The sequence below is a fragment of the Coffea eugenioides genome, chromosome 7 (genome assembly GCF_003713205.1).
Source record: "Coffea eugenioides isolate CCC68of chromosome 7, Ceug_1.0, whole genome shotgun sequence".
In the NCBI taxonomy this organism is placed as follows: domain Eukaryota; kingdom Viridiplantae; phylum Streptophyta; class Magnoliopsida; order Gentianales; family Rubiaceae; genus Coffea; species Coffea eugenioides.
The window spans coordinates 3,050,021-3,072,564 of record NC_040041.1 but is presented as its reverse complement, the minus strand read 5'-3'; the positions used below and the strand labels follow the sequence as shown (position 1 = coordinate 3,072,564).

Below are 22,544 nucleotides of genomic sequence, written 5' to 3'. Positions count from 1 at the left end.
ATACCTCCTAACTCCTAACATACAAAGTCTCCTTAGACTCTCCTTCGCTTATAGATTATGATAGAATAGGTTATACAATTGTTATAGTTATGAAAAAAAAAGTATACATTTACTGATGCAGCTTTTGGGAAAAGAGTGATGTTCATAAATTTCGGTAGTTTGCAACAAAATTTAGTGTCGTACAGAATTTATAGCCATTAGGCAGGTTTATAGTATATTTGATAAAATTGAAGTTTGAATTTATTAAATTGTTAAATACTAAATTTGATACTTTATTTTGTATGTCGCATTAAGTGATAAGTTGTGAATAACTTATCACTTATTTTTTAGAGCAAATTTTGTGTAAAAAATTCGGTGCAACTTAATCAATTCAAATGTTTAATTATTGGTTATCAAACGCAGTTAAACATGTTAAATATTTGAATCTAATAAATTTAAGTGCTAAATTGAATTATCAAATAGAATTAGGTGTCATACAGAATTGGAGCCATGAGCCAAATTATTTTATTAATCAGTAGTCTCTATTGGTTTCTAGTCCAATATGATGTTAGTTTCAACATTTCCCTGTAATCCTTTATGTCTGTAGTAAGCATTGATTTTGTGCGACTCCTCTTTTTTTTTTATATATATATTCTTCTTGCTTAGGGTCTATTTAATAGTTCAATTCAGCGTTTAAGTTTAATGGGTTGAGACAGACAAACACATTTGATAACAAAAAATAGAATATTTTAATTAATTAAGTGGTTTTGAGTTGTTTAGGCAAGTCTTACTCAAAACAATAAACGATAAATTCTTTATAATAATCTAGTAATTTAACATATTCAGATTTTATATTTCAAATTTTAGTTTTATCAGATGCACCTTTAGTCGGTTGTGTTAATTAGTCTATACAGCTACCCTCTTTGAGAGGACTTTTTGAAAAAACTGTGGAATATTAATTGTCCAAGGAGATAGTTGCGACAATTTTGAAGGGGAAGCAGTTCTATAAGTAAATTAATGGACTTTGACATTTTTGGCCTGTCATGTATACTTCTCAAAAGCTGTGGGAGGGAATCGCGAATTGGCAGTCACGGGCCATGTGTACCATAGAAATAAAAATTAATTGACCAATTTAACGTTCAAATTTTTTTTTTAATACTTACCAATCGAATTTGAAGCTAGGAAGGTCCCAGAAATCTAAGTCGACCGAAGACTTAGAGAACAAAAAGAAGCGAGGCGTTGGAGAACAGGGGGGCACAATTGACTTAAGGACTGCCCAGTATGAATGTCGTATTACAAACAATTTGGCATGAGTGGCTTTGTGCACAATGATCAAACCTTTTCGAAGCAACAATAAATAAAATATTCTTAGAATTTGTGGGACCAAAATCATTATTGATCATGCTGATAATATGTGATCGTCAGAAACCCACAATTTCGGACCTGTCCTACATAATAAAATCTTTAGAGTGATTTTTAGGTTACTGGTTACGATCAATCTAAGCGACGATTGATATTGTTGGAAGTTTAGATTACATTTTTTCTGGATTTTTTTATAAAAAAATTACTATAACAATTTAATAAATGTAATGTAAAAAGGTGATTAGAAAATATATTCACGGAAAATGTAATAATTTTTTTTAAAAAAAATTGCAATCCAAACACTTCCATAGTTTCTGTTTGGATTGTGAGGCTTCAATTTAATTTTTTTTTTATAAAAAAACTATACTCATAATATATTTTTTTAACTATCCTTTCATCTTATATATACAGTTTATTCATTATAATAAATTTTTCTATAAAAACATTCAATGCAAACGAGCTCAGCCTCTGATTTCAACTCCTTTAATTATTATTATTTTTTTATCAGCATTCTAAAAATTTCGAAAGTTTGAACCACATCCCCGCGAGCCGAATGAATGCCTTTGATTTTTTGGGATGAAAGTCACAAAGCCGTAATTATCAACAGTGGTCCTTTTCTATCTTGAAATGATTCTTCTTCTTCTTTTTTGATTAATGAAGTTCACCAAAGGAACAATAGCAAGCATGATAACATATAATTGTTTGGTTCGTAATTCAGAAATCGAAATTGATTTTTTTTTCAAAAAAAAAAAAAAGAATAATGATGAAACTTCGCTACAAGTCTGTTACCATGTTCAGTTCAATTGGAAGTATCAGCAAAGTCCGTCTCGTGTTTGGCCCATGAAAGCAAACAGTCCCACTCCCGCACAAGAAGGGCGCTTCCTCCATTACAATTTAGTGAATTTACAACCAACCAATAAATAAAAGTAGGGTTGTTTAGACCGTGACTCGACTGGTGATAATTAATAATGACTTTTTCTTTTTTGTTTTTTCCTTATTATCTGGCCATACGATAAAGATATTTCTACAAGTACATATAGTCAGGTCCAGTTACATACAGCAAAGGGCCTAACTTGTAGCACGAGTCACCTGTGCCTGTGGTCCAAATCGTTCCTCCAACTTCTACTTCCATCAAGGAAGTCCTGTACCATGGACCCCGTTTCAAGTTACTGAGCTAATCTTGTCCCACTTCGCGATGCATTTAATTAATTCATTAATTGATTGATTAGGTCCAATAGCTGAGGGCTAATTAATAACCCTCTACAAATACAAAGTACACTATTACGGTACTTATTTCTTGAAAAGAAGAAGGCAACCGTAACTCAACAATATATATATATATAGTTTGAATTTTCAAGTGATTCAATTCGAAACAGATATTAATAATTCGTTCGTGACAACGGGAAAGCATCAATATTGTTGTTGGTAACCTTCTATTGATCGAACTTGCGAGAGTTTTGAGTCTTCAAAGCTCCAAGGATTTTATTAAAGTAGTGCACGGACATTAGGTTTTTTGGTTGCTAGAGCAAGTTTGGTGCGGTTAATGTCGTTAATCGTGGCTTAGTAGTGTCTTGCACGTTAGTAACTAACAGGTGAAGGCACATAATAACCTCCTTGATAACCTATTTTGTACTAAACCGGTAGGTGTAGTTGACTAATTGGGGGTTGCCTGATGTCTACTCAGCACTCCCCCATAATGATTAATTTAAGGATTAATCTTTCCTACACTGACAGTGTATAATCGGCGTTGGATGAATGACAACTATGCAAAATTTGAATTTGAAATTCAACTTTTGCACACATGTCAGGAATCCAACACTGATAGTGTACACACCGTCAGTGTAGCAAAGATTTACTCTTAATTTAATTAGTCAACCTAATCAAAATGCTTTCAGCTGGAAACTTCGCTAAAGCCCCCGACTTCCCCGTTTCATCGGTCGCTTGCGATCTACGCAGTTTGTTTGTCGAGTGAAGAGCTGCTTCCTAGCTTGATTGCCCAAAAAAAAGTCTAATTGCTTTTCTTTTTGGACCGACCCCTCAGGCCCGTTACCCGTGAGCCCTTTCGCTGGTCACATTCTTCCAAGGGATGTATACGTCTGATGTTTGGAACAGCTAACTGCAATAATTCTTCAGAAACTAATTCATTTCAATTTCTTGGTTGCTGCTTGTTTTGTTTTGTATTTTGTATTTTTTTTTTTATATTCTGCTTTCTGCATTCTATGGTCAGATATGCGCCTAGGATTCTTCTTTTGATTCTTTTCTCGGTCATGAAGATATAAAGAGAAGGGAAAAGATGATACGTAAGTGTATTTCGATGATGCAAAATGGGCTAAATGTGACAAGCGACTTTCATTTCATGCTGCAATAAATCGACATATAGTAATTTTGGCAATATCGTCTTAAAGCAATATTGGTTTGGACTTGCGCAGGAGTGCAAACGATTGTAAACAAATCAAACATCCTTGTACTCAAGTTTGTTTAATTATTTTGACTAATTTGAAGTTTTATTCAAACTTGATTTTGTCTACTTCTCGAGTCGAGTTCGAACGAAGTTTTATTTAGTCGGAGTTGAGGTCGAATAGCTTAAATTTTTTACATATAAATTTCACTTTTCTGCTAATAGAGCCGACTTTCAAAGTTCATCAAATACAAAATACCGTTTAAATTTGGTTAAGTTTGGCTTCATTAGTTATCAAATCCAACTTGCATGAACTCTTGGAGAATAAATATCTCAATTCGAGTATAGAATAATTTTGTTTGTTTTAAAGTTCTGGACTCGCGTGGTCCTCCTACATTTCATCGACTCTCAGGATCACGGTTAAATCATCAGAATAGCTACTTAAACACAGGCATTGATAGAAGATGAAAGCGTAAGATAAAACCATTGAAGAGCCATGACTTCAGCTTTGGAGGGAGTGAAGAGGACAAGAAGTAAACATCTAAGAAGTTTCTTCAGCCTTCAGAACGTGGTCACTGCTACACTGGCTAGCAAGCGATGTTACAATCTTATCTATTTTGTTCACAAACACCATCCATTCTTGGAGCTCCTAGCCAGCGTCAAGGCAACTTTTCTGTTTTCCCTAAACTTAGTATCATGAATTATGAACTGAATCCACTGACTGGACAATATTACACTGCATTCCTTGCGAAAAACAGTTGTTGGAAATGATCACTGGAATTAGAAAAATTCGGATGGTCAGCTTCAGAGACGATGTACAGCCTGCGAATTTGATTTTAAATCTCCCATAACATTTCCACCGGGCTTAGTTTGCTGCGATGAACAACTTTGTTGGGATCAAAATGATGTGTACATTTTTTGTTCTGTTGATCAGGTTAGGGGCCATAATGTACAGTGCCAAGTAATTATCATAATGTGTTGGTACTAAAAAGCTTTGAAATAGCGTAATCTAGAACTCGGGAGAAGACGGGGCCAAATGTTACGTTGGATTCGGTGCGAATTATAGCCCGACGTGGCTGAAAACTTTACCGGTTTCACTGTCCTGTTAAAACCCAAGCATGTACTGTGGTATTCACTTGATGATGCTGTTTACTTGTATAATTTTGTCTGCAAGTCCAAGAGCCGTGAAGAATAATGAACATTCGTCCTATTAGTCACAGAATTTGCCGCGAAGTTTCCTTTACCCGTACAAAATTTTGGATGTCCTGCTTATATAAAGTAAAGGGCACTATCAGCAGAAGGTGCAGGAGATCAAGAAAACAGGGAGACTAAAGAGTTCGAGCGAATCAACACAGCAGCTAGCAAGCTAGAATGGCAATTTTGGAGATTGAGGAGGAAGTATGCAGCAGCCAAGCATTGCCTCTTCTCTCGTTGAATCATGTTTCACTGGTGGTAAAATCTGTTTGGGCTTCCGTCAGATTCTATGTTAATGTATTGGGCTTTGTTCTCGTCAAACGCCCTTCTTCTTTTGATTTCCATGGAGCTTGGTTAGCAATTCAGAACCAATTATCTCTGTCTCTCTAATCTAATTTCTACTCGTAACTTTTTTCTTTTTTTTTTTCCTTCTTTAAATGCTTGTTTTCTGAGTTCGCATTTACAATTGACTCGTCGATGATGTAAATTGGCTGTCTAGGTTGTACAATTATGGTATCGGCATTCATCTCATTGAAAGAGACGCCATGGATTGTGAGTACCAGACCTCAATTGAACCGCGTCGCATTGATCCAAAAGATAACCACATTTCCTTTCAGGTAAGAAATTATAATGAAGGGTCCTTTTCATTTTTTTTCGCTCTCTCTTTTTATTCCCATCCTAAATTTGCAATAAGAAGGAAGAACAATGAAATTATTATGTAAACAACCATTCAATTACTTCCCTTACACACACACACACACACACACACACACACACAAACAAAAACACATTTTTGTTGTTAACTTGGAGGCATTTTGAATGCATGCAGTGCACTGATGTGAAGCTCGTGAGGAGGAGATTAGAAGACATGGGAATGAAGTACGTGACCGCAGTAGTGGAGGATGAAGGGATCAAGGTTGATCAAGTGTTCTTCCATGACCCTGATGGCTATATGATTGAAGTTTGCAACTGTGAAAATCTTCCAGTCCTTCCAATCTCTTCACCCTGCCCCTTCAAGCCAAATTTCAGCAGTGTAAAATACGACAAGATGGGAGGGATAACAAATTCATGTGCTCTAGTCTTGGAGACTATCATGATGGAGAGCTTGACCACGGAAATGATGAACTTTTCCTTCTGAAAATCCATGGATGAACCTGGTCTGCTAGCTCTCTCTCTATCTCTTGCCAATGCTTGTTCGTTCCCTCTTCATAAAAGGGATCAATTTCAAGTTGACAAAACTCTATTGCACCATATGATTAAGATGTGAGTCATGTAAGGATATTGGTTGATTTCTATCTGTTTTGTAAGATTGAGGTGATACACTTTTTTACATGTGTACTGCATGAAACATTTGGTTTAATCCTTCCCGCTCCAGGAACTAAACATGTAAAATTATGCATAACGATTATAAATTTGTGTCTTTTTTTTTTTAATTATAAAGCTGTGTCAATTAATTATATCAACAGTCGGAATGGAATAATAGAAGATACGCAGCCATTGAGAGTCTGCTAAGAAGCTTCTAGCCAAAAACTATGTCCTGGCTTTGTATATTTTCGTTACTCTTTATCAATCATTTTCTTGGTGAGAATTGCGCTTGCAGGTTTTACTAGCCTGTTTGAGACTTTCGGTAGTGCATTTTCTTCTCCCAGGATTGCTTCTTTTTTTTTTTTCTTTTTTTTTAACGCAATGGCACATCTAGTCTAACCTAACCGACTCCTACTCCTAAAGGGGAGAACCTACTCTACTCTATGGGGTGGCCCAACTGAGTGGGGGAGTGAGGAGAACCTGACGGGGACTAAACTATCATCAGACCACTCATATAAATTTAGAACAAATATCATATTAAGGCGCATTGATGGGAGGTCAAGGATTCAGGGAGGCAAGGTTTGAATCCTTGACCTCCTACCCAGTGACGGAGCCAGGATTTTTTCCTTGGGGGGGCCAAAATTATTTCGATCAAAATTATCTTAATATGTTATGTTCAAACTAATTTTTATTTATTTAAATATATGACATCTTAAAATATCAAATTTTAATTTTAATTATAAAGGTATATCTATTTTATAAATATGTAGCATAGTCAGAACTAAAATTAAGATAAGAAATAACATTTGATTAAATATCTTATAACATCACAAACCACTTAAGTTGTACATTATGAGAAGATGCTCCAATATGTCACCTGTGCAAAAACAAAAATATAACTATGTAATATAAATATAATTATTTTCAATTAAAAAAAGATAAAAGTTATGTTAATATACCTTGAAATTTCATCCTCTTTTATTAAAAGTAAATTGAGATTTACGTTCTTTCATAGAACTAAATTCATCTATAATTGAATCGGTGCTAAATTTTGATCATCCTTTTTTTTTATGTACATTGTTAGACAATCATTCAAGAAATTATCTTTTATCTTGTTTTGATTATATTCACAATTGAAAATGTACGTTCTATAGTTGCAGTTAATACAGAAAGAGTGAGAACAAATATAATCAATCTGCCAATAACAGGATGTATCACTCAATTTCTTGTTTTCACCAAGCTTTCAAGTAATTATTTGTATATTTGTATATGAGTCAACAAGAGGATAGATCACTAATTTTAAATTTTTTATCAATTAGGCTAAGGTGTATATTTGTATATGGACCAATAAAGTAATTATTTTTATTTTAGCCCATTGATAATTATGAATTGAGTCTTTCATTATAATACATCAAATTGGGTCAATTTACTATGGATTATCAAATTATATGTTTAATTTTTTGAATGTTAAATAATTAGTACAATAAAAAATAAATAACTTTTTTTTGAAGAAAAAATTAAATCAAAAGGTGGCTAATTCATATACACACACAGATATATATATATATATATATAAAGCTCTCATAATATAAACTAAAATTATAAAAAATTAGGGGGGGCCACATTTAACTTATACATATATTTACATATTATGAATTAAAATTTTCAAAACTTAGGGGGGGCCATGGCCCCCCTCTGCCCCCCCTTGGCTCCATCATTGCTCCTACCCCACAATTAATGTGGTGGCCAACTCATTTAGAGGGAGTTGGTAATAATAGTACTCTAGTTTTGCCTTGGTTGTTTGTTGTTAGATGTTTAGATATTGAAATATTAATTGTGATCTTTATGCGTTTATCCCCGTGGTTGTGTCGCCTTGTCTTAATTAGCTGATGCATCACTCATAATCTGCGTACGAGATTCAGTAAGCATATCTCTCTATTTATCTATGTACTTTTGTAACTCCTATATTACAAGTATGAAAGGTTACAATTAAAGCTTGTTAAAAATGATATTATGTTTACTTTTGATGTTAAAATGTTCCTTTTACTTATTGGAGTTTATCATTACTTGGAAGTTTCTAGATTGAGTAAATCTTATATGCACTGACAGTGTATATACTATTACGACTGGATGCACGACATATATGTAAAATTTGGACTTCAAATTCAAATTCGAATTATATGTCGTGCATTTAATGATGAAAGTGTATATACTGTCAGTGTGTAGAAGATTAATCCTTTTAGATTATCTATAGCTTTATTTTAGTTTTTAGTATTCCTGCATCTTACGTCAATGCATTTTGTTCCTTACTTTAGTTTTGAGAATGAAAAGAAAAGGAATTTTGGACAAAGATTGAATTGAATAAGTTCTCAATCCATAGATTGAGGTCCAAAATAGTACACTTATCACGAGCTTCTAAGTCCCAATTGAAATCCACTGGGCTCCATGTAACCAGCCCACCACTGCTTCAATGCATGTGTTTGGTGAAACTTGTGATTGATCTTTGATATATCATGAAAAGTTTGGCAAAACCTGGTGTTTTCCTTCCATGCATAGCTGCTGCATTTGGGTGCGCATAATGGCAACAAATGTATTCATTTTCATTAACACACAAAAGCCATCGATCGCTTCATTCCTGCAATCATCAAGGTTGCAGCTGGATCATTAATCTTGATTATCATCAATACAAGAAAACATCGTCATTACCCTCTTCCAAACAGATTCAGTTTTATCCCATGTCTCTAAAGCTCATAGCTAATGAAGCTAACAGATGAGCGCCCCCACATATGTCCCTTCTTTAGCCAGTATTGAATTATTGATCAACTGCTAAAACATTTTTGTATATTCCCGCTACAGGTGCTAATCAGTTTAAGAGGGAGCAAAATACAGCAATACTAATTGCAAAGTACATGTTATACAACATATGAATGAAACAACCTGTTTGGCACTTGAGTTTTTTTGTCAAAAGTTTGTCTGCTATAAGTTTTTTAAAAACTTTAGTTATAGTAACCTTCAAAAATTTTGAACTATACACTTCAAAATATTCAAAAATTTACACACTTCAAAAATTTTTTTAAAAACTTCTACAGTAAGTTACAGTAAAGTTTTAGACAAACACCCAAAAAGCTCACTTGGGAAGCCAGATCAAACATGCCATGCTGAGAATGAGAGCTGGGGTAAAGAAACTTAAATCTCTTCCTCCAAATATCAAGGGTGTGGGAGAAATTTTTAGGTAGAGAAGTTATCAAAATGATTTTGCGGATCAAAATAGGTTCATTTTTTCAATATGTTAACCTATATATATATATATATTAAGCTGATCTTATTTATACAACTAACAAGACGACTCTAATTGCAATATATAAATGCCCCTCGCCACTAAATAATCACTCGTATTGTTATCTCTAAGAACTTTACGTACAAATTAACTACTTGGATATGACTTGAACACTTGATCAAGAACCAAAATGAGCCATTTCAATTACGAAGGACTTGAAAACAATAACTTGGAAAAGGTGAGGGACTATTCTCCAATTATCCAAAGGAACTCTCTCTTCTTCTTTTTTTTCATTTCATTCTCCCTTTCTTCCCCAAAAAAAAAAATGAAAGAAATAATAATATATGTTGCGATTTAGGGGATCCAAAAAGTAAAAATGTGTAGCAGCAGTAGAATGAGAAAGCGTCGACCAGATGATCCGGTGTAGGACATGGGCCAGGGCTTAGATATGTAAGTGGTGGTCGAGAATTAATCTGTGGGAATTTCCACGGCTCCCAGCCCCACTACCCCTGCCCTGCCCGCACCCCTCCTTTTGATTCTGTGGCCACGCTCTGCCTGAGTTACACACAGCCCCCCCACATTTCTGTACTATTTGTCGTTGTTCCTTCCTTTCCCTTTCTTAAATTTCTGGAATTTCCCCCATCTTTCAGTGGTCTACTCTCTACAAAGAGACACTTGGTCGGTCGGTCCAGGTTAACTACTGTTTGTTTGTTGTTTGAGATCCTCGTTGGTTTTTTGGTTCACTGATCCTCAGTCCCATCATTGATCATATCCCCATTTAATTTATTGTTCAGGTTCACCCATCCGCCCACCAATCTTCTTCAATCCATCATTATTATTGAGACTGTACTACCTCAGCTCCACCTCCACTGTCTCCCGCAATCTCACCACCATTACAGAAAATAAAAAAAACAACGCGATCACCATGGATATGTTAGTGTAATAGTACTTCAAAACTCAGCTTGATATTGGGCTCCATAAGAAGGGTTGGTGGGATTCTTGTGTTTCTTGTCTCAATCAGTCTTTAAGCCCCCCAGGAGACTATATATATACATATTTGGTTTCCTTCTTGATTCAGGAGTTTTTTGTTTTTAAAATTTTTTTGGTTTAAATGTGTGGGACTAGCATAACTAATATTGTGGTATCGAAGAGATGAAGTATGCGGACGCTGTGTGACGTGTGTGAGAGTGCTGCGGCCATCCTTTTCTGTGCCGCCGATGAGGCTGCTCTTTGCCGCTCCTGCGATGATAAGGTCATCTGTGTTTTACACTTTCATTTTTTGTTTCTCTTTTCATTTGCTTTCTAGCTTAAAGTTTAAATTTTTATAGGTAATTGTTGTACTATCATCGCATGATAGAAAGTTCATTGTTTACATAATTAAACCGAAGTCCATAAGGAAGTTCCCGGATTTAAGATGCCTGTTTTATTTGGAAGTTCTTGTTTTCGTCCAGTTACTGATATGTTACTTATTCAGTTTATTAAGAATTTACTTTGGTAATTTATTGACAAAATTGTTTCTTAGGTAACAAGTTTTGTGGGTTATGTATGCGGTTGTTTTTTTCTGTTGTATTTAGTTGAGGAAAGTGTATTTAGTCGAGAAGGGGGAGAGCAGGAATAATGATCAAACAACCACCTCCTTTTGTTCCTTTCTGCAACCGTGCACTTTTGACGAGTGGACGAGTCCCAACTTGCTACCGTAGGATTTTGATAGAACCTCCTGCTTGGCGCAGCCAAAGAGTTGGGAAAGTTAATGGCCATTTGTCTATTTGGCTGCAACAAAGGAGGAAAATGGCCATTAGTTTCCCCAGCTGTTTAGCTGCCATGGGGGACGTTCATCCCCTTGTGGGCTGGGGCTGTAAAAATTTTATTATCGCCAGTAAAAGGACTTGTCTACTTGTCTAATGTGTATATATTGGAGAGTTGCAGAAAAGAGAGAACCTTATCAATAGGAGGAGAAGTTTGAAGATTAAATTGCTTGGGTTGAAGTTGAAGCAGATCCTAAAGTCCACTATTCTAATGATGAAGAGGAGGAAAAGGACGAAAAACTATTAAGTGATTAGGGAGAGTCTTGGTTGTTGAACTTCATATGAAGATTATTAGAGATAAGCGAGAGTCTTGGTTATTAAATAAACATTGTTAAACTCCTCTCCCACATATACTTAAATGTGTTATATATCTGTGGTTGCGTGATGGTAGCAGCAGTTCTATGATCAGTCTATGTTTATCAGCATGTTTCATGGTTGTTTTATTATATGTTAAGACTTGGAGGCTGATTGACTGTAGTAATTTATTAATGCGTATTCTTATTTTCAATTGTGGAAAAGGAAAGGAATGTCTGTTGGTGGATTAACAGCCAACATTTAGAATTGGATTTGTCTGATTTGCTCAAGGAATCAGTTGTGTTATCAGAAATACAGTGCATTTAGGTTAATAATCTGTTTAAGATTGATTGGGTGAGATATTGAATCTCATAGATCAAGTTGGGTCCATCACTCTCTGCACCTTGTTTCATCCCTACAACACTACAATCATAATCAATACAATGACGTAGAGATTGCCTGTTTGTCTGTGGTGTGCCATGTGTCCTAGTTGCAGAACAGAAAAGATGAGCTGAGGAGGTAAAGCATCGAGAAGAACATTTTGGCTGTGGTTGTGTTCTGTAGAGAGTTACTCACTATGGCATTGACTACCCTAGGCCCTCTTGTATCCTTTTTGTCTCTTTGTGGTTCTCATATTTGCCAGATGGTGCATGTAAATCAGATAGTCTCATCTCACTACCTGGGTTGGGACTTATTAAATGCTTTTTGTCTTGCTGGTTTCACTGTCTATGTCAATTCTGTGGTGGAAACCAGCTGTTAAAAATCATTGGCATATTAAAGCTTTTTCACATGTAAATATCTTCAGCCACCTACAATTCTCTTGGATCTAATCCTATATTGGTAGAGTCTAAAGGAACACAAATCAAATTATTAATCAACACAAAACCAATAATATTATATTAGGAAATTGGTTAGGTTACAATTTTTACTATAACCTGTTACGTATAATGGAAACCAAATCTTTGAGTTTCTGCTGATTTTGGCATTAGGACATCCATTCCACAATCAAGACTAGTTGCAACTTGGTCATAGCGAGCACAATATTGCTTTGCAGAAAATTTAGTCTTTGCAATCCGCACTATCTGTTCATTGTTTTTGCATACTTTTGATTGCTATTCACTTTTTAGTTTACTAGCTGCATGCGTCAGAATATCTTAAGACTGTACTCTTCATGGTTTTATATGATGACCTTTGACCAGAAATCCTAGTAACAGGCTATGGCATTTAATCTTTTTAATTTTGGGCACACTATCTAAGATATTGTAATTTGGGATTTCAGGTTCACATGTGTAATAAACTTGCTAGTAGGCACGTGAGAGTTGGGCTTGCTAATCCTAGTGATGTTCCTCAGTGTGACATATGTGAGAATGCACCTGGTATGGAAATTTTTATATTTTTGGTTATCCACTAGTATCTCTCCTGTCTTCATGGACTGTTATTGACAATTAGACTTTTAATCCTTATTGGATTGTATGTCTAGCATTCTTTTACTGTGAGGTAGATGGAAGTTCTCTCTGTTTGCAATGTGATATGATTGTTCATGTTGGAGGTAAAAGAACACATGCAAGATATCTCCTTTTGAGGCAGAGAGTTGAGGTTTGGCACTCTTTGCTAAATAGATTTTGGTTGTTTTACTTGCAGTTACTGAAATCCCCATAAGAACTTTCTTCTTGTTATTTGGCATATAGTTTCCTGGAGATAAGCCTGCCCGTTTAGAGGAGCCAGCTACGCAAACCCTAGATCAAGGTGAAAACATGAGGGAATATGGTCCGTCATATAAACTAGTGGTTGGAGATAAACATCAGAATCACAAGGTCCCTTCTATTCCGATTTCAGATGGCAGTACTGATGGGCATGCCCAGGTGGAAACTCAAATGATAGATTTGAATATGAAGCCAAATCGCCTACATGGTCAAGCTTCAAATAATCAGGTCAGGTTAATTTCACTAATCAATAATCTGTATCTTTTTCAGTTTAATCTGCAATACCAGTGCAAAGGCCTTTTTAAGTCTATACACTTTCATGGCTTCTCGGAGGTGTTAAAACTGAAACAAGTTTCATGATGTTTGTTTATGAATGATTCTACTAATGTTTGCCAACTGTCTTGAGCAACAGCATTCTGTTTCTTAGACATGCACAATATTGTATCTGAAAGTATTCGATAGATTTTTGGTTTTATGGGAGTGAACAGAATTGAGTAGATAGAGTGAAGAACTCTTGAAGCATGTATTTCTTGAGCTACAGGTATATGTCGAATATTATCTGAGAATTCAAATTACAATTCCTTTCTTCCATTCTATTTGTAGTCATGCTAGTAACCCTGCAAAATTTTTTGCACATTTATGACATGCAAAATGTGGCCTGTATATATGCTAGAAATTAGTGTCACAAGCTCTCTTGCAGGAGGGAGGTGGCAAGACACTAGTTTTGGAAAGAGCAATGCATGTCAACCAGGACATCAGATTTCGGTTTTGAATTTCATGAAAGCTTCAAGTAAATTTTGCAAAATGGAGAATTTGGAGACCACCTGTTTCGTAGTAGTAAATCAAATTTCTGTGCTTTAGTGTTACAAAAAAATGAAATCCAGTCATAATTGCTCAAAATGGATTCTTCTGTTTAGAAGAGCCAGATCTTTGAATTTTGTCAATTTTATTGGAGAACTTTCTTACTATTGTATCTAATGGTTGGTAGTTGACCACTTGTCTTCTCAAGCATTGCCATATATATGTCTTATGTTTAACAGGAATTGTAGCTGTGGAAGATCGTTTTTCTGCTGAGGATGGGCTAAAGCAACTCAAGACCATATAAGCACAACGTCCAAGCTTATTTCTACTGTTTTGCGTGCTTCTTACTTTTGTTTTTGTTTTCTTTTAATTTCCTCCCTTGATGACATTCCTGGCTCTACTTTTGTCGAGATCTGACTATGTCCTTAGAATCTTGAAAAAGATTTGCGAATGCCACTAAGGAAGTAGATTATATCAGACTACATAATGGGTAGATTAGTGATTTTGTTAAAGAAGACATGGCTTATCATCAAGTGTAATTTGACATTTGTATCTTGTTTGCGGTTATAGATATATGTTAGAGAGACAAAAGCACGAGATACTTGTCTCAAGTTGCCTGCTGCTTTAGTGTATTTTAGGGAAATAATCTCTTTGGGCAGTCTTTTAAGTTTATACTATTGGCTCTGGCCTTTCAGCCAATTCGTGTCTCAAGTTTGTTTTCCCCCTTTGGATAAGAATTTTGGATGAATACTAGTATACTACACAGCTGCCGTTGAATTTAAGGCTGTCGAGGTAGGATTTATTAGGGGTAGCAATCGGATCCAAATCGGATTGGCGGATCGGGTTGAGACTCGAGTATAACAGAAAACTCATTGACCTGTACCTGACCCGCCAACCCGAAACGGGGTTAAGATACCTGACTCGAACTCGAAAATTTAGGGTTGGCGGGTCAATCCGAAATGACCCGAAACTTAATTTTAATTTATTAATTTATCACTATAATTTCTAATAAAATCAATTTCGCACAAGACTAATTACATAATCAAGTAATAAAATTTTAAATAAATAATCCCAAACCAAATTTTAAATAAATTAAAACACCATAAAAGTGTAAATTTTAAATAAATAATCCCAAACCAAATTTTAAATAAATTAAAACACCATAAAAGTGTAAATTTTAAATAAATAATCCCAAACCAAATTTTAAATAAATTAAAACACCATAAAAGTGTAAATTTTAAATAAATAATCCCAAACCAAATTTTAAATAAATTAAAACACCATAAAAGTGTTTTATCCCAAACCAAATATAAAATAAATTAAAACAGTATAAAAGTAAAAAAATAATATAATACATTATTTGTTCAAATATAATAATTTCAACTTTACACAATTTAAATAAATTCATTTAGGATTAAGTGATTAATACCTTTGGAAAAAAAGAATAACTTAGTTTAGTTAGATAAAATTATTTTTATGTTTATTAAATTATTTTTAATTCGTAAACAGGTTATCGGGTCATATCGGATCATCCACGGGTTGACTCGAATTCGACCCGTTTTCTTTTCGAGTTCTTCGGATTCGACCCAATTCTGACCCGAACAAACGAAATTTCAACTCAAACCCATTAATTTCGTGTTAGGTTCGTGTCGTGTTTTCAGATTGTGTCGGAAATTGCTACTCCTAGAATTTATGAGAGATATTTAAGCATGACTGATTTCATTAAACTCACTGGATGGATGCAATATGAAAAATTTTATGTCGGTCTTGACTAATTACTATTCATTCCTAGTAGTTAATCTCGCACCAATAAAAAGTTTTCAAATAAAGGTCTCACTTAATTCCATTTAACGTGTTAATTAGTAGGTAGATCCTTATATATCTACATAAAAATTTTCTATGAGTCTTGTACCAACTGCTAACAATAAAGTCACTTCCTAATAGTTGCTCCGACATATATATTTCTCGTTGCAATACCTCCAAATTATTATTTATTCATTCAGCAGCAAATTCTTTATTCGTTCCCAACAAAAGTTCCACGCTCATGGGGCCCCGATGAATAATTGATCAAGGAATGTGTATATTTTCTTTAACAAAACATATAATAGTCCAAAAAAAAATGTCAAATGTGCTTCTACAAATTTTTTTTTTAATTTTCTTAATTTCTCCTGTGTAAAATACTTTTGCACCCTCATTAAGAAAAAGAAATCTACACCTACGAGGAAAATATTCCACCAGAACATTATTTATACGTACATCATACTACCTTAATTACAAAGAAAAGCTGAATAGCCAGTCCAGGCTCCATAAACTGGTGAAAGGGCACAAGCTTAGAAAAAGAGCCATCAATCGTGATGAAGCAGCAGCAGCAGCAGAAGCTGTTTCTCATCGCGACCTTCATTTTCTTCCTGTCTTCCCCAACCTTTACCGATGGTGCCGGAATTTTATCACGCATTTTTGACCGCACGATCACGGCTTCCGGCAGCAACCACCTCAGCAGTGGCAACAGCAGCAGCAAATACTTGACCAGAGATGCTCTCTGGTTCAACCAAACTCTCGATCACTTCTCCCCTTATGTAATGTCTCCTTTACCCCTTTACATTCTACTAGTGGTAGTACTTCTGCGTTTATATTTCTGGTTTCAGAAATTGTAATCTACCTTTGCTGGTTGCTATGGAATTTGTTGTGTAGGATCACCGGCAATTCAGACAGCGTTACTATGAGTTCCTAGACCATTTTCGGGCTCCCGACGGGCCAATTTTCTTGAAAATCTGCGGTGAATCGGAATGCGGAGGGATATCCAATGATTACCTCGCTGTAATTAACCTCGTGTTTCTACAATATATTTTTGCGGTCATGGCACTATTTATATTTGCTAAATTAACTGAACTTTTCACCTGGTTAGCCAACCTCTTACAAATGGTGAACCCTTTAGTTAATTTGTCTGACTGATAGGTTTTGGCAAAGAAATTCGAAGCTGCAGTGGTGTCTCCTGAGCATCGTTACTATGGGAAGAGTTCCCCTTTCAAATCTTTGACCACTGAGAATCTGAGGTTTCTTTCTTCAAAGCAGGCACTTTTTGATTTAGCTGTTTTCCGTGATTATTATCAGGTGAACTCTTCTGCTGAATCGGTTAGATTCTAGTTTTCTTTTAAGTAATTAGTTTGTTTGCTATTTTAGTATTTAGGGAATCGAAAGGTTGGATTTTTACTTGTCTTGAAGATTGAGAAACTTACCTTTACTATTTCACGTACTTTCTTCCTGGTTTTGATGTCTTCTTTTGCTATTTTGTGAAAGATTTCGCATTGCTACTTTTTGCAGAAATCCTTGAATGCCAGGTTCAATAGGACCGCAGCTGATAATCCATGGTTTGTCTTTGGTGTTTCGTATTCTGGAGCTCTTAGTGCCTGGTTTCGTCTGAAGTTTCCTCACTTGACTTGTGGAAGTCTTGCCAGCTCTGGTGTTGTTCTTGCTGTTTACAACTTCACTGAATTTGATCAGCAGGTAAAGATTGGTGTTTTGTGTTTTTTAATGCATTTGTAAGTCATGCTGTTATTTATATGTTTAATGGCTCTGCCTATTGCAGATTGGTGAGTCTGCTGGTCCTGAATGCAAGTCTGTGTTACAAGAAATTACTCATCTAGTTGAGGAAAGGCTTGCATCTAATGCCAATGAGTTAAAATCATTGTTTGGTGCTCTGGAGGTATGATATTCTATCTCATCACCAATAACAATATCTTTGAATTTGATTTACATGGTTTCTGCTGTTATTTAGTAGTCATTTGATGTTGCAACTCAAATGATTTGTCTGGGTCAACTGAACTGGGTGGCAAATGCTTCAACTGAAAGATAGAAGCAATCCACTTATTTTTCTTGCTTTATGTGTGTTGAAAAACATCTAACAGGGTGCCACTTTTGGTTTGTGATCTACAGTCTTCAATTATTAGGAGAAATTGAGAGTCAAATCCTCCCCCAAGGGACGTTGTTTTCTCTTGAAGGGGGGAAGGATTAAGAGCTTATCTACAATCCAGATTATCAAAATATGAAATGACTGCCTTGCTAGTTGCTATATTCCCAAGATATATGGTGATATTAGGATTGACTTACATGGAATCCTTTGGATATCCCAAAATCATTAGTTAACTTTCAGAATCTGGCAATTGGGTGATCTTTAATTATTGACACAATTTTGTAGGGAAAACTACTAAAGGAAGGGAGTCTACTAGTATTGGGGTAGAGGGAATATTTTCTTGTGGGACAGGTTGTGAGATGGAGGGAATTTTAGATTCACTCTTAATTCTTGCGTTTCCATATCTACCATCATAAAAGTGGTCAATTAGGAACCAAAAGGTCAATTGAAGATAACCAGAATGCCAAAAGAAAATTGGGACTATCTTATCTCTTAAGTGGTACATGCTAGACCTGAAAACAGGTGATCAATGAACATGTCCACATGAACAGCATGCGCGCACTGCACACAGAGCACTATTGATCTTTATTTTTATCTTTTATTCGCATACCAGAAGTGGGTTAGTGAGATCTTGATTAAATGAGTCCATTTTGAAGGTTTGCATTTTTTGAGTTTTCTAACAGCAAGAGTTGGGATCTGTATGTTTAATAAGTTTTAATGTTCCCATAATACCAATTCCGAAAGACTGAAGTCCTAACTGGCCTGAGACAGAAAGATGGATAGTGTGAAATCTTTGTCCTTAGATATCAAACTGGTCATATATGTCCAGAAGTGCTTTCTCTCTCTTTCTATCTGTGTGTGCGTGTGCGTGTGTTGGGGGGGTTGTGGATTCTTGTTTGAGAACTTTAGTTCACATGTTAGTCTTTAGTTCTAATCAATTGTTTTCTTGCTGATTTTTTTTCCTATTGTGAAATCTCTAGTCGTATTTCTGAGTTACATGAAGACTTTTGTCTTTTTTCAGCTAAAAATAGATGGAGATTTCATGTACTTTCTGGCAGATGCTGCAGCTATAGCGGTAGGTGAGACACAATTTATGTATTGTTCGGAACCTATTGTCAAATTAATGATCTGGAGCTTGCCAACAATGCAGTTTCAGTATGGAAATCCAGATAAACTATGTACCCCTCTCATTGAAGCAAAAAAGGCTGGGGAGGATTTAGTGGTAAGCCGGTGGGGTAGCCATTCATCTTTTATTGGAAATTGCATGAATTATCAATTCTGATTTTGTGTTCTTGTTTATCAGCCAATGTGATAATGAGAAATCCTAGTAGAGTATGCTCCTTATGAAAAGTTGTAGTAAATGTTTTGCCTGGTGTTTCTCTTAAATTTGGCATTTTTCCTGTAATCACGAGAAGTCATATGCTTTCTTGTTAGAACTCTTATTTAATTATTAGTTCGTGTATGATATTGCGTGTTAAAATGGAAAGGAAAGTTATTAACTGCATTAGATTATTCTCCAAATATAACTCTATCCTTGCCACTTGTTTTGTTCATATAGTATTAAAACGTATTCTGTCAAAAGTGCACAAAGTGGTATTCAGCTTCTTCATGGTTTTCTTTTCCTTGCAGAATGCATATGCCATATATGTGAAAGAGTATTATGTCAAGAGCTTTGGTGCCAATGTTGAAACATATAACCAGCAACATCTGAAGAATACTGCTGTGAATGATGACTCAGCCGATCGCTTATGGTGGTTCCAAGTCTGCACCGAAGTAGCATACTTTCAGGTGGCCCCATCAAATGATAGTATTCGATCTTCGAAGGTTGATACAAGGCATGTATATGCTTGCTATCTGCATAATAACATATTTTAGCATATTGTTTTTTGATTGCATGTCAGAACCTGCTTGATTATTATACTCCTGTATATAGATTCTGTGTTCCAACATGAAGAAGTTAGTTTTGTCATCTCTGGCAGATACCATTTGGACCTTTGCAAAAATGTCTTTGGAGAGGGCATCTACCCTGATGTTGATGCAACCAATTTATACTATGGGGGTACTGATATTGCTGGTATGGTCAATACAAGTTTTCACTGTTTGAGGTTCTCAGTTTTGTTTTCTCATTTATAAGATCTTTTGAGTCTCTTTTCTTTGGTGGTGGGGTGTGTCATTACAATTTTGCTAGATATATTATGGTAAGAACTGCATTATGTATGTCTTGGGGAAGATCAACGTTATTTCTATATTGATTAGTTTGTATACAGGTTGTTGCATCATAAACTCGATAGATCTTTGTAGCCCTTGCGACATACTCACTTGTTTCTCAAATTTATTTGGTGGATCTGTAAATTTGTGGAACTCTGCAATACTGCATATTATTATTATTATTTTTTTTTTGGTAGTGAATTATTAATTTATGGATTGGATTTGCAGGTTCAAAAATAGTTTTTTCTAATGGATCACAGGATCCTTGGCGGCATGCTTCCAAACAAACTTCTTCTCCAGAGAGTGAGTCCTAAATTTATCTTCTAAAGGATATTGTACTTGAAAAAAGTAGGCTCGATATCTGGAAAATCATAGTGGCTGTACTGCAGCCCATATCAGTCTCACATTTTCTTTTTGACATGAACTGAGGCATATACTTTCTTAGCTTCATGTCAGATAAATTGATATTGACATTATTTACAATGCGATTACATGCTTCTTATCGCTCCTGGGTTTAGGAGACAAATGAAACTTTGCCATAAACATTGGCTTGTATATCTCAGGGAAGTTTTATCGCATTGTGTGGAGAATGAAGGGCTGGTGCACTATAGGAAATTGAACTTGTATGGTTGAAAATGAGAAGGATAAAAAAAATGCACAACATGTATCACTGTCTTTTGACAGGATAACATAGAGCTTGTATGATGTGATGTTCTGATGGATCTTTTTAATCTTGCAGTGCCTTCATATATTATCTCTTGTCATAATTGTGGACATGGAACTGATCTGCGGGGTTGCCCTCAGTCTCCTTTAGTCATTGAAGGTTTGTCCGTCCTAAGTTTGGAATGTGTTTTGATGCTGACCCAATCTTATCCATATCTGATGAAGAGTGAAAATATGATCTTTGTTCAAATGAGTGTTGATTATATTCACGTGGCATTTAAGTAAGAGTGGGAATTTAATGCAGAATGAAGGGAGGCAGAGTTTCTTTAATCTGGAAATATGTGATTTGGAATGAAAATGATCTTTCTGCATTTTTCATTCTGCTCTGTCAAATTGTGGAAAAAATTCTTTTTAAATCTGCTTTTCTTGTAAATTACCTTTTCCAAGAGATTGTCCATAAACGTTTTACTCAATAAAGTGGCCAATTCAAGTCAATTTGGCTCTGGAAATCTGCATTTAATATCCGAATCGATTCTTCTGTAATAGTAGTATTATCTTGTCCAGTATTAGCTATGTTCTTGATGCAGTTAAAGTACATAAGATATTTGAATTTTTTTTGTGTTTTATGCCTTATGTGTGTAGTCAAGTCTAAAGTTTTGTGCTACGATATGCGATTCTTCTCCAACCCTTGGAAGGTGTAGTTGTGTATTTTGGAACCCTTTGATGCAAATGATAAAGATTGTGCTTCATGAAGTATATCACTTTCATGATTCAGGTGATGCCAGCAATTGCAGCTCCCCTGATGCTGTTCACAAGGTCCGGCAGCAGATCATAGAGCACATAGATTTATGGCTGTCTCAGTGTCGGTCTTCAGGCAGGAGTTCAATGTGATGAAGAACTAGAACTAGCTGGCTGGCCAAGAGAGGAAATTTGTAATTTTTAATGGCTAACCATTTACATATTTATCACTGTCAGCAGATGATGTATAATTTGCTTAGCCATTGATCCTGCCATCTGTACGAGTAATTGTAGTGTCCAGGCTAAATAAGAGAACCAACTCTTACTGAAGCCGCACATTTCCTTGTGGAAATGTGCGGAGGTAGATATGAATGAAAACTGAGACGATGATCGCACTGCTTATTTACTACTTTCTCGGAGTCAGTTTGCTGAGCTAAGGGGCTGAGGAGATGAGACAAGCCGTTGTAACCAGCAGAAGGGAAAACAACATTAAAAACAAAAAGGAAAGAGGAGCAAATTATGAACTTCCAAAGTAAGACAATGCCAGCCAAATTACTGAAAAGTAAGATGCTGTAAAAGGGTGAAAAATGTTGGTAGTTGTGATGCTCTTGAATGGTGTCAAAAATTTCAAGCGCTTTATAATGGAAATTCCTTCTCTTCAAGTTCCTTCGTTAAATCAGCCGTCTAAAGAGTTGCCGAATTAAAGTATTGTAGGTTTCCGTATATCATCTGGAACTGAAGCTTTATAGTCAACTTCTGACAGAAATTAATAAAGCAACTGAATAAGTGGCCTTTGTCAAGCCTGCTGACCTAGTCATGCATTTTTAGTAGCGGACAAGGATCCCTAGTTAACGTGATTTAGATTTTGCCTGAGTTCAGGATTAGTTTCTGTTGTAGAAGCAAACCA

The 22,544-nt window shown here is 35.5% G+C and overlaps 3 protein-coding genes across 4 annotated transcripts; all 3 read left to right on the top strand.

Annotated features, from left to right (window-relative positions):
• The first annotated feature begins 5,031 nt into the window (after positions 1-5,031).
• On the top strand, positions 5,032-6,366 carry LOC113777663 (lactoylglutathione lyase-like). Its single transcript, XM_027322821.1, has 3 exons — positions 5,032-5,286; positions 5,433-5,550; positions 5,763-6,366. Exons 1-3 carry the CDS (start codon positions 5,111-5,113, stop codon positions 6,069-6,071), a joined length of 603 nt encoding a protein of 200 aa, XP_027178622.1. The 5' UTR covers positions 5,032-5,110; the 3' UTR covers positions 6,072-6,366.
• Positions 6,367-10,411: 4,045 nt separating this feature from the next.
• Positions 10,412-14,817, top strand: LOC113778294 (B-box zinc finger protein 19-like). 2 transcript variants are annotated; one of them, XM_027323647.1, is made up of 6 exons: positions 10,412-10,501; positions 10,641-10,767; positions 12,894-12,990; positions 13,095-13,210; positions 13,303-13,545; positions 14,358-14,740. In XM_027323647.1, exons 2-6 carry the CDS (start codon positions 10,675-10,677, stop codon positions 14,364-14,366), a joined length of 558 nt encoding a protein of 185 aa, XP_027179448.1. In that variant the 5' UTR covers positions 10,412-10,501; positions 10,641-10,674; the 3' UTR covers positions 14,367-14,740. The 2 variants fall into 2 exon arrangements, with proteins under 2 accessions (XP_027179448.1, XP_027179449.1); XM_027323648.1 differs by having other exon boundaries at positions 10,430-10,767; positions 13,303-13,360; positions 13,451-13,545; positions 14,358-14,817.
• A 1,575-nt stretch (positions 14,818-16,392) lies between these two features.
• On the top strand, positions 16,393-22,313 carry LOC113778292 (probable serine protease EDA2). Its single transcript, XM_027323645.1, has 12 exons — positions 16,393-16,694; positions 16,810-16,935; positions 17,074-17,229; positions 17,440-17,622; positions 17,705-17,821; positions 19,050-19,103; positions 19,179-19,250; positions 19,658-19,863; positions 20,008-20,102; positions 20,465-20,539; positions 20,976-21,059; positions 21,675-22,313. The coding sequence occupies exons 1-12, from the start codon at positions 16,473-16,475 to the stop codon at positions 21,788-21,790; spliced, it is 1,506 nt and encodes a 501-aa protein (XP_027179446.1). The 5' UTR covers positions 16,393-16,472; the 3' UTR covers positions 21,791-22,313.
• The last annotated feature ends 231 nt before the right edge of the window (positions 22,314-22,544 follow it).